The following is a 12971-nucleotide window of genomic DNA, read 5'->3' as shown; positions in this document are numbered from 1 at the left end:
ATTGCACACAAGAAGAGTTATACACAGTGTCTGGGTCCAATAAGGAATCCAATGTTCAATCAAAAATGGAAAAGGGACAAATGCCCCATAGTAACTAAAATACACCACAACAGCATAATTGCTGGAATAGAAGAAGTGTCAATACTATACTAATGAAAAAAAATGAAACAAAGCATGTCATACAACCATAAGCTCCAAGATGTTGAAATAGTAAGACGTAACGATCTAAGACCATTACCCAGAGACACCTTTCTGATGATGCAACACTAAAATATCCTGCAGAAAAGAAGGTATGATTGGATACAAATCTAAATGCAGTGAAGGAAGCAGTATTCCCTTTGTTGTGATGTTCTTTTTTCAACCACCAATGCAGAGAGGCTGTAAGAAAATGAGTACAACTGACTATAGACTCCAAGAGATTCTGAGCAAGGTTCCATGAACTGTGCAGGGACCTCTGAAGATAACCCAAAGAATCCCAAGTCCTCCAAAGTAACAGAACCTTTTGTGCTGAAACCAAGGAAGCAATAAGTGCATGGAGAATGGGAAATACTATTAAACAGAAAAGAAGTGGAGAAAGATGGTCCATAATGTGGGGATGTTGAAAAATACACCAAGGAAATAAGATAGTGGGTAGACAAAAGGGGAACTTTTGAACTTTAAAATCCAACCCACACAAGCTGCTACTGTTAGCAGCAGATGTATGTATCAAGAACATTCCAATTTGGAATGAGCTAACAGGAGCCAGTCATCCAAGTAATGCTGTAAACACAACCCTAGAGCATGCAAAAGTTGGACAAAAGCAGTAACCACACAATAAAATACATATGACTCTGAATAAAGTCTAAAAGACCAGGTGCAAAACTGATTCCCAATCCTATAACATCTGAACTGATAAGGAATATTAATATTGAGACAGGCATTCAAAAAAACCTATCTTGATCATCCATAGTCCAAGAGAAAAAACAAACTTGAGTGTGATAAAAGACTTTGTGGGAAACTGGTGAAAATCCAAAAATTAGCTGAGATAGGATAGATAGATCACATGATAAAAAGCCTAGAGAATATTGGATGTAAAGCATTATAGCTCTCTCTGATGGAAGGGTAAGTAAACCTTGGATAGACTCTGACAGGTAGCTAATGGAAAGGAAATTGTTACAGAAAACCATGATAGAAGGGAAAGGAAATGGGTGAAAAATCCATGAGAGAAAAATGTGATTACCCAAAAAATGATAGCAAATAACTGCTAGAGGGAAACAAAAATTGGCTACACATTCTTCCACTAGACCAGAAACCACTTGCAAATCACTGGAATTGCTAGCAACAATAAATCCAATGTGGAGAAACATGGTTAAATTTTGAATACTTAGTGGTAGAAACTGGTAAAGGATGAAAGGTTACAAAACAAGAAATAGCAATGGGAAAGGGCATGGTATGAAAATGAGAAAAAGGAGTAACCAAAGGCTACAGGGTTGAAAGTGAACTCACAGATTTCACACATAATTTCAAAAACTCTGAAAATTCTCCAAAGCAAACCTAGGGAGAAAAAGAACCATCAAGCAGTCACAAAGGTAAGAGAAAAATTGATGAGTCTGTGAAAAGATGCCATCCTTCTCACCATCAACAAAAGCATGTGTGGATGGATAGGGCAAAAGAGTGATATAGCACCAAGGATAAAGGAAGGAAGGAAAGTATTTCCCAAGAAATACCCTCAGGATATCAGTGAAGTGCCTCAGAAAGAAGATGCATGTTGGACTAGCATTGCAGGAGAGTTACAAGAAAAAGAGGTAGGTGGGTAAAGAAAGTAGGCAAAATAGATAGGAATATCAGGGACAGCTCTCACCCCCTAATGGGCAAAAATGACTCCAACTTCTGAATGTTGAGAAAGGATTAATCAGCTTGCTGATATACTAAAACATAGAGAACAAAAGTCCATGTAGACTGAGGCAAACTAACACCAGTACTCAACTGAGAAACAAAATGCTCAGCAGGAATCCCAATGTCAGGAGAAGGAGGGTAAACAAGGGACCCCAAGAATGGGTGTCATAAAAAAGGAAAGTACAGACTCATATAAAAATGGAAGACACCTGAGAGAGCATATTCAAAAGGTCTGAATCAGGCCGACAACATTTTGTAGGAAATACACAGAGACACACAGAAAGAAAAGTTAGCTAGAGCAAAAAAAAAAAAAAAAAGTCAAAATTCTCTTCGTCATGAACAGATTTGGAAGATGCAGGAGGAACCCAAACATTGTTGGGAGGAAAATGACATCTCATATAAAAATGGATTTCCAAACAAATGATAGTCAAAAAAAATCCTTAGTCCAGACCCGAAGAACTAAAGCTAATTATAGCACTCAAAGTAGCAGTAATAATACCAGAAGTTGTAAAACACTTCAAAATTAATTGTAAATTGAGAAGTCAGAAATAAGAAAATGGGAACAAACATAAGTATTGTGAAAAATTAATACAAAAAAAGCTAACTGTAGCAAATTAATAAATTATGTAGAACAATACTACACAAGAAAAAAAAACTACATGAACATATGAAAAACATACAATTGGAAAATGTCTGCACTCAATCTATGCCTAATGAGAATTGATAGTTGGCAGAATCAAATAGAGGGAGTCGCATGTTCTGGGGAAAAAGTTGCACTCCTACTGATGAAGGATTGTTGCATGATATTTCACATGCAACACACAATTGAACCACATTGATTGAGGGATATGTAGGAGTTTAAGACTTGTATAAAGCAAAAATATTGCTTGCATACAAAGGGCAGTACCAAACAAGACTAGTTACAAATGAAAGTAATGTATCATACTGGAAGTGATTTTAGAAAATCTTGTTATTCTTTCACCCTAAGTTCTAGAACTTTAATTCCTTGAAAAAGTCAAAATAGACTAGCAATAAACCATCTTTATGATAAAACAGTGACAAATAGTATGTTGTAGTAATTATAGAATAAAGAAATCAAATATTTATATATTGATAGTACTGTAAACTTTCACTAATTAACAGGTTTCTTGGTAATTCAACCATTACTTTTTATGAAAAACAAAATTACTGAGAATACTTGGAAAATATATTACAAAGATAAAAGCACTACTTTTGTTGGAGAGTCAAAATTTATCTTGTAATATATGTAAATTGACAAAAAGGAATATTATTTGTTAGTTACTGCTAGAAGATAATTCTTCACTGTTTTAGTTTCAACTGCTAAACTAAAAGGTAATTATTATTAGTAGAAATAAAAACATTATTTTAATACTTAACATAACTATTTTTATGAAAATTAGCTGGACCCTAAATAAAGAATCTCAATTTTTGTAAGAAAAAAATGAAACAATTAGGAGAAAATTATAGACATTTTATTAATTTATATGCAACTGAAGAATTTTACAGAAACAGATAAATGTTAACATTTTAGATACATACCTCATCTTTATTATCTATAATATCTTCCTTTAAGAATGACTGAAGACCTTTTAAAACTTTTTGTTTTCGATGTTTCAAGAACTCCAGTTCATCATCACACAAACTAGTCCCATATCTCAGATCAGATTCAGTGCTTGTTCAAACAAAAATTGTCTAAGTTTATTTGATTATATCTTTACAAGAAACATATTAAAAATATTTTTTAAAGAAATTATGAGTTGAATTATTATTATGTCACAGAACTTACAAATAAAAAATATAGGAATTTTACATGTAAAGTTTTTCACAGAATGTTCAATTATAAAAGAAGTAACAAGTTATAAGAATAAATTAAAGTATATAAAAAACATAGGATAATCTATTACATAAATATGGGGTGTTCAACATAAATATGATGACGTAGAACATTACCAACAATTTGTTATAATTAAAAACAAAAATTAAGAAACTGGACTAAAATTGTATTTTAACTTAGAAATATAAATCAAGGTTTCATGATGCACTTAAATCAAACCAATTAATTTAATAAGTGTTTTTAAGCAAACCACCCAATTTTAGTAATGACAAACAAAAGAAATGAAACTTAAATGTACAAGCATCAATGCATTATCCCTTTTAACTGTTGGGTGGTTGTACAGACAACCTTTTCTTGATTATCATTCCAATGAAATTATATTTCCAGAAAAGAAAGTGATTTAAATCTAACAATAAAAGGCATCCAAAAAATGATAATTCAATTTTCTTGTTCAACAGTTAATGGAATTTTTGCAACCTTAATGAAACTTTCAGTTTAAGTAGTCTTAATAAAAGTCTCATTCAAATAATGCAACATCCAAAACTAACCTTATCATACTTGTGTTGATTTTATGATTCCTCTTATCTATTCAATAAAGAAAATCTTCAACAGAGAATGCAAGTTTTTTACTATTATTACTGGCCAGAATACAAAGAAGTTTTACTTTTCTTTTCAATTACTCAAGTTTTGTTTGCACAAAGAGGTCTTTTGACTGGTAAAGTAAAATCTTTCTATGATAAACACAGAGTAAACATTTTTTTTAACAGGGATATATATATATATATATATAAATTAAAATAACAAATTGCACAAAAAACAAAATATAAAGAAACTCACTTCAGCTCTAGTTTTAAGTAAAGCTTAATTTCTCCAGCCTAATAAGAAAAAACAAATAAATAAATTGGATGAACTACTTAATATAATCAATCTGTCTTCTAAATAGTGTGCAATTAATGTATCACTACATCACAAAATAAAAAAGTGGAATATATAGTTATGATGATATTAAACAAAAATTAAAAGCATAATGGATTAAACATGCAATACATAAGCTTGTAGGTAAATATATCCGAACGTTCAAAAACATCAAGAAACTTCTTGAGAAAACTAAATTCTATTCAAAACCCATTCTGAGCTAATAAATTTCTATGATTTATTTATTATTTTACAACTTAACTGAAAAGTTAGCTGTTTTAAGACTCCTTGAGATCTCTACTTGAAATATCATGCTTTACAAACCCTACATAATAATTGTTATTAAAATAATCATGTAAACAATGCTTATTGTGACAGAGAAAAAACAAAAAAAAAGTAACAAGTTTTTGCTCATTTTATTCTCAATATCTCAGACAAGTCTACAAGAGAAAGTCTGGAAATCAAAGGTTACAACCTTTTGTTGCTGACTACAACATAAAATCAATTACAGTTTATTTTAACTTACTTCAGAACAAAAAAGCATTACTAAAGAATCATTTATAAAAGGAAAGATGAAAACATTTTATGTTTAAAATATATTATATATATACACTGCAGGTATAAAAATAGAGCCTGTTGCTACATAACACATAATATGTAATAAGTCAACAACGTGCAAAGAAAAACATCTGCCCTGGTTTGCAGGGGTAGGTTAAAGTGCAGGCTCCTGGGGCAGTGGCCCCAGAACAAAGCTCAAAAAGAAGACTTATGAAAAGAAAAATCTTCATTTTTCTTTCAGGAAAATGCTTAATAAAAGTATTTAACCAAGCCTACATATCTTTGAAGAAAGAAAAATTGTGTGTGATACAGTTAAGTTTATCATGCAATATAGAATGCTAAGGTTTGAGTGGATTGCCTTTGAATAATGTGACTCAGTGTAGCTTGCTCTGACCAAGCACATTTATATACAATTTGCATTGCAAGTGTGCTACATGTAAGTGGGGCTAGACCTAGTCATGCCAATCAAATGATAGATGTTGGCCAATCTAAATATCGTCGTATTTTCATGACTGTCAACCAGGCTTCTCCCTCACATGCCATTTCTTGTTGAATAGTCAAGTAGTAGGCCTAGAATATGACTAGACGTAAGTTGCTAGGCTATACTGAAGATTATTCATTCTCAAAGGCTTCATATTTTCTTCAAGAAAAAGAGTTCAATCATTGCTAACAAAGTAAGTTACAGTACATTAGGCTTTTACAATATACAGTATCAACTGTCTACTTTTCTTGAACAGAATTATAAATTGCTATTATGAAAAAATCCACAATTACTTATAGGACTACATTGCTCCACTTATCAGAAATTCCTGAAATGCATCATTAATTTGAGGATATAGAATACAAGTCATCCACGCACAAAATTTGGAACCTTTGAGTTAAGCGCAGCAAATTATATGTTATAATTTGTAATGAAGCTATTAGGTAGTTCATTCTAACATCTCTCTCTATCATTCACAAATGCACATTATTCACTAAGTGTTTATCTTGTCTATTACAAAAATGCACAAATACAAGAGCAGTTGGGAAAAGTTAAAGTCAAAGAAAAAAAGTTAACAATTTATAGAAAGCAGCAGCTAAAATTAGGAAGCCAACAGATTTATGAGCTTGATTCTCTAATGCTGAAACCCTTGCCAGCCAAGACAGTGGAAACAGTAATTCAATACAGATACAACATTATGGAAGCTGATGACAATCAATCTCATTATATAAAATCAAGAACTTGCCCTCAATCAGAAAGTGACAAAATATAGCTGCCAAACAAGATTATAATAACAAATATGTAAAAATTACAACTCTTAATGCTGATGACTGTCAGCCTCATCAAACCAAAATGAGCCCCTACCAACAGGAAGAAATAAAATATAGCAATGGTGATGAAGATATTAACCCATTCTTTACATACAACGTTGTGGCACAGACATGAGTTTCTGACAAAGTGAGAGGTTTTGTTTGTATATTGCAAATTACATCTTGCCAGTACATGGATGTGAATTTCAGTGCACATACATAATCGACTGCAATGCTCAAAAACATTTTTCTTTATCATAAGCAAATGAATAGAGAAAAGATTAAAAGAGATGGGTTTTGCTACTCATTGTAGAGGTATCGCCATGCTACACACTAAACAACTCAATGTATCATTTCCTGACATCCACATTAACTCAACTAATGAATACATCTTAGCTACCATAAATCTGTCAAATCAAACAAAAATAGCACTATTAGCAATTTATACTTCACCTTCTACCACTCCGGACACGAACTTGCTTTCTCAAGTAGTTAATAGCTTCCCAAATACAGTCATCCTAGGCGATCTTAATTCCAAACATCGAAATTTTAACTGTCGAATAAACAACCGTAATGGCCTCATTCTCGATAACTTTATTTCCCAGAATAATCTCATATTAGGGAACAATACCCCAACCCATACTCACCATGATGGGACCCAAGACATCCTTGATCTTGCACTTTTCATGACAAGCATCTCTCCCCATATACAAGACTTCATTGTGCACAAAGATATCGGAAGTGACCATTACCCCGTATCGATAACTATAAATAATGTCCACCCTCAAATACTCAACCTAGCATTTTTGACTACTCTGCCACTAATTGGAATTCTTTCTGGGAATATATTGACAGATCTTTACCACAGGTTATTACTCAGGCAAATAACCCTAAATCTATAGATGATTATCTGTCACTCATCACCAACACAACAACAGATGCTATAAACACAATAATTCCCAAGCGTCGTATCAACAATCAACCAAATACATGGAAACTCACTAAAGCAGTACATTCACTGATTACCAAAAGATGTAAACTCAGACGACAATTTATAACTTCCAGAGATCCCGCGATCAAAACCCAAATAAACAGAGTAACCAACCTCATAAAATGTCAAATCAATGAACAAAAAGATCAAAATTGGTCCAAGTTTTGTGCATCACTAGACAGTTCATACAAAGATCCGGCTACATTCTGGAAAAAGTTCAAAAGAATATGTAATGATAATTCAATCAGCAGAATTCCCACTTTAAAACATAATAATAACTTAGCAACTAATGACCTTGAAAAAGCCAATTTATTAGCAGACTATTACGAACAGGTATTCACTACTCCCAACTCACCACACTTTAATCCCAACCATTTATGCACGGTTCAAAATTCTATTAAAGACAATATAACATTACTCAGTTCGCATTTCCTGTGCTATATACCACATAATAGTAATGTCTACACTACCGACCTCCAAAAACTAACCAGACCAATAACTCCTGTTGAAATTAAACTAATAACTAAAACACTAAAAAACAGTGCCCCAGGTGAGGATAATATACGTAATATTATTCTCAAAAGAGCATCTATTTCATTCTTAAGACATATAACAGCCCTATTCAACCTCTCTTTTTATTCAGGCTACTACCTGCCTCCGTGTAAATCAGCCATAATCAAAGTAATACCTAAAACAAACCCTGCATCCAATAATCCCAAAGACTATAGACCCATAAGCTTAATTAATAATATTGGCAAATTGCTGGAAAAAATACTAGCCACTCGTATTACATGGTATTTGGAAAGTAGTATGCTACTTTCTGAAATACAAAATGCCTCTCGGGAAAACAGACAGACGACTGATCATTTGGTTCGATTAACCGAATCAGTTACTCAAGGATTTAATATAAATCACACCACAGTCAGCTTATTTTTAGACGTGAAACAAGCCTTTGATTCTGTCTGGCACCAAGGGGTTAAATTTAAACTCCTCCAACTTAAATTCCCGTCCACTCTAACAAGATGGATAGCCAGCTTTCTTGACAATAGAACAGCTAAAGTAAGAATCAATAGCGCTACATCCCACACTGTTTGCCTCTCAGCAGGTGTTCCCCAAGGTTCAGTACTCAGCCCTCTGTTGTATATACTCTATGTTAATGATATCCCCTTTCCTAAGCTAAAATATACCTATGCGTCGCAATATGCCGACGACATAGCTGTATGAAGCATGTCACGTGAACCCCTCCTCGCTGCCGCAAAAGTCCAATCCACACTTAATAGCATTACCACCTGGTGTAATACCTGGCGGGTAGCGCTTAATGCCACTAAAACACAGGCCATAATATTCAAACGCAGAATCACGAGAAAAAACAAATCTATTTCCAAAGTTAAACTTAAAATGATGGACACCGAACTCAAATTTTCGTCGTCTGTAAAATTCCTTGGCATTACGTTCAACAAGCAGCTTACATGGACAAATCACTTTCAAACCATTCTCTCTAAAGTCTATAAACGAATCTACTACCTCTGACGTATTGGTAGTATAGTCCGAGGATGTAGATCCAAAACAATTCTTGCCATTTACAGAACCTACATTCGACCGATAATTGAATACGGTAGCATGATCACGGCAAACGCACCCCTCCCATCTTAAGAAATTACAACAGGCCCAAAATCTCGCAATAAAGCATCATCTATCTTGCAGCCAACTATTACAAAAAAAGCAATTAACCGTGCACAATTAACAAAGCAAATTCCACAATTAGCAGCCACCCCACGATCTTGGCAGCTACCTCTTGCCTCACATCAAAATTCTTTGTACTTAGGGTTTATAGATCCCAGCCCTGAAAAGAGGCCAGTCAGAACACATTTTAGTCATCTCATAATTTTTAATATGTTCATAGTAAAATCATAAGTTATAACTAAGCCGATGCACTGCTTGCATCTCTCTGCTCACTCCAAGTCAATGTCGACCACATCTTCTTTCCCGACACGATTCTTCGAACACTGGTGGATGTGATGCTGAACCTTCCTCGTCCTTCTTCGTTGTCTCTTCGGCCGGTAACTCTTCTCAGTTTCTCCTGACGCTCCTCAATTAGATTTAACAAACTATCAACTTCCAGGTCATTTGTGACCATCGTGTTAGTTGAATAACTTTACATGCCACTCCAGCCTAATCAACTTATTCTGTAATTAGTTAGATAATTTATTCTTGCCTTGTGTGGGGTGAAGAGAAACAGTAGTTTCTGACCACCCTGGTTATTTTTTGTTCAACTTTTGGAGAACGAAAGAATAATTTAACCAAAATACCTACCAAGGTGTGTCTCATTGTCAAAGGGGAACATCTGCATTACATGGTCTTCTTCACCACCAACAACTGGTTGCTCTAACTAGAAACATGCTTCAAGGAACTTTAGACAACATGAAACAAACTTGTTGCATTCAAGTTGCATCATGAAATTTGTTATTCATAAAGTCAAAAGCAGACAAATCTGCAAGACTGACAGAGAACATGAAATTAGAGAAAAAATACTAGCACCTAGTTCTAGAGATTATTCTCTCAGTGAAAGATGGCATCATCCAGAGAAGTAGCATTAAAAGGAAGTGTGGAAGTAACTGGTTCAGTGCAAAAAAGCTAATACTTTGGAATACTGGAGTTATCGACTGAGTATGTTAGATTTATCATTAAACACATTCAAAAATGTGCAAATGAGAGAAAAAGTCATGTTTCTTACTTAATCTCAACAGTTTGTGACCCATTCATAGAAATCCTACACAAAAAATCTCACAGCCATTACAGAGGAAAATAAAAAATGTCCTTGAAAATAATGATACAAGAATTCAAGGTTGCCATGAGCAGTCTTATGACAGTGTATCCAATATGAATAACAAATATATTGAGGTGTAAGACTTAATAAATGAGAATAACTCCCTAACAGACTATATTTCCTTCTGTGCTCAACCACTCAGTTTGGATGGACAAAGCACTGTGGACTGATGCACTGAAGCTTGTTTATTCTTTGCCTTTGTGCAGATACTTTGTGTTTTTATCAGCTCCAACTCAACCATGGAAGCACCTACATGATACATTTGAAAAACTAAGACTCCTGACTGTAAAGAAGTTATTAGACATAAGGTAAATTGTTCATTCATATGCAATGTAAGCCTGAAACATGGAGTACATTACCATAACACAAGTCTTTGTTTCCATTAAAATGATGACTTTCAAAAATCTCACATTTTCTTAAAGACAATAACCTTTATGTTTCAATTGGAACAACTAAAAACAGATATAACGATAGAATTATGAAGCATTATTCTGAAGGGGTTTCACAAGACAAGTCATTCATTACAAAACTCCCAGAAATAAATGACAGTACAGCTTCTCATCTGCTAAAACCCTTCAAGACATTTATGAAGGAATTACAAGGCTCATTTCCCAAATATGATGAAAAAGTTAAACAATTGTCAGGATGTCAAACATACAAGGTCAAAAGATCAATGAAAAGGAATGCATAATCGGACAAAAAGGATGCTTTTGTCAATAACTGACAAACTGTCATTTGCACTAAAAAATAGAATAGTGGAATATGAAAACATCACTTGAAAATTTAGGTTTCTATGAAACTTAAAACTCCATGCCTAGAAACAACCTCCATAATGCCACCAAAAAGCTCTTAGTAGATATCCTGTAGGTTTTGAGAGTTACACAAAAGAAGAAACTGTTAAATTACACATCCTCTACAAAGCAGGGTGCATTGAAAATCCAACAGACTCCAAGAAACAAAGTGCACTAACAATGACTTTTAGCTAACCTGTGAAAGCAACTTTCCCAAATGTTTTGATAATCTTGATCTAATTGCACCTCATGTTAAATAACTGCTCAGAAGAAAGATCATTTTTTATGCTAAAAAGAATAAATAATGCACTTCAATCAACAAGACAAGCTAAATGCACTGGCACTTTTGTGCATAGAAAATAACTTGATATCAAACAGATTATAAATTCCTTTGCTACAAAAAGACCCAGGAAGTTAGTAGTTTAATCAAATACAGATGGCATGATCTGCTGCTATTGCTGAGCAGACTATGAGAATATTGGTGTGATATAAGCATGTGTGTGTGTGTGTGTGTGTGTGTGTGTGTGTGTGTGTGTGTGTTTGAGCTTTTATTTGTTTGTGTATGCATAAGTTGTTGACTTTGTTTGTATGTAGTTTCTTTCTATCTAAATTATTTGCTGTCCAAATGCAAATTTTGTCTGCATTAAATAATCTCTTTTCTATTCAAGAAACATCAAATATTGTTCATTAATTTATAGGTGAGTCTTGCATATCTGTGGATATTATTTTCCCACTGTCTCCAAAAATAAAACATATCTTGAGGTTTATTTGTTCTTTTTACCTTAGTCTTTAGTTGTAATCAGAATAGGCCTGGTAGAAAAATTTAGCCCTAAGTCAATCTGACTCTTTATTCACCCCTGATGGTCAGGCTTCTAACCCAAGATTACAATCATTAAATGAACTAGTCGTATACCAACCAAGACTTCAGATTTTCATGAACTTGGAGAATAGTTTGTAATGACATTATTACAAATAATATTCACAAATAAATCACTGAAAAATATTTCACATCAACCCACACTTAAATGATAAAGACACATTCAAAACAAACAATATTCTAATCACAATATAAATATAATTTAAAAACGTTAAAAAAGAAAATCAGGCTTACCTTAGGAAAAGAAACAGTAAGGTTTACTGCTTTATTTAACTGCAAAGTACTAATGTCTACTTCTTTAGTTCCAATGATTCCATCATAATAAACATAATTGTAGTCTTTCAACATCACCTCTATACATACACAAAGGATAAATAAAAGTGGTGAGTTCTACAAAATTATGAATGTTGACACATAATTATTATACCACATGAAGTAAAAATTTAATAGGGTTAAACTATAGCTAAAGAGTTCACAGCTGCTTATGAGAATCAATTGAACTTTCTGTTTAACAGATTTACTAATAAAGAAATATTTAATTAAATCAGTTTATAAAAGAGTACTTTCACTGTAATCTATACATAGATGTGTCAATCAATGTTGCTGTTTCTTGTTCTGTGAAAACAGTAAAAAGTGCTTTGCATAATGACGAGAAACTCACTTAAAGTAAAAATGTATTTACAAGACAGCTGGTGCGGGTATCAAAACATTAATTAAAATAAAGTGCAGAACAACGTTCACCTCAAGACAACCTAAGAAGGTTGAAACATTGTTCTGTACTTTATTTTAAATAAAATTTTAATACCCACACCAGCTGTCTTGAGTGTACAAAATGTGCTTTAGTTATAACATCTGGTATTGGCATTTTTTAACCTGAATGGCACTTTATTTGATACTTCAACAAACCAGTCTAGTTGGAGGCTGCAAATGTTCAAAAACACCCAACCATAGTTTAAAACTCACAATCAGAGGAAAAGCAACTAGGCAAAAAC

General features: G+C 33.3%; 1 protein-coding gene across 6 annotated transcripts in view; it reads right to left on the bottom strand.

Moving 5' to 3' along the window:
* The window catches only part of LOC143244952 (cytosolic phospholipase A2-like), a 47493-nt gene that overhangs the window by 23310 nt on the left and 11212 nt on the right, over nt 1–12971 (bottom strand). For all 6 annotated transcript variants that reach the window (XR_013025403.1, XM_076490553.1, XM_076490556.1 and 3 more), the window contains 3 exons: nt 12214–12332; nt 4568–4605; nt 3436–3568 (listed from right to left, as the gene is read on the bottom strand). Coding sequence is in view for 5 of the 6 variants with exons in the window: in XM_076490553.1 (XP_076346668.1) it covers nt 3436–3568; nt 4568–4605; nt 12214–12332 (290 nt within the window). In the remaining variant the exon portion in view is untranslated. The remainder of the gene's footprint in view (nt 1–3435; nt 3569–4567; nt 4606–12213; nt 12333–12971) is intronic.

This window comes from Tachypleus tridentatus, chromosome 2 (assembly GCF_004210375.1).
Source record: "Tachypleus tridentatus isolate NWPU-2018 chromosome 2, ASM421037v1, whole genome shotgun sequence".
Lineage (NCBI taxonomy): Eukaryota > Metazoa > Arthropoda > Merostomata > Xiphosura > Limulidae > Tachypleus > Tachypleus tridentatus.
Note: the sequence above shows the minus strand (reverse complement) of the source record. Positions and strands in the feature narration are given on the sequence as shown.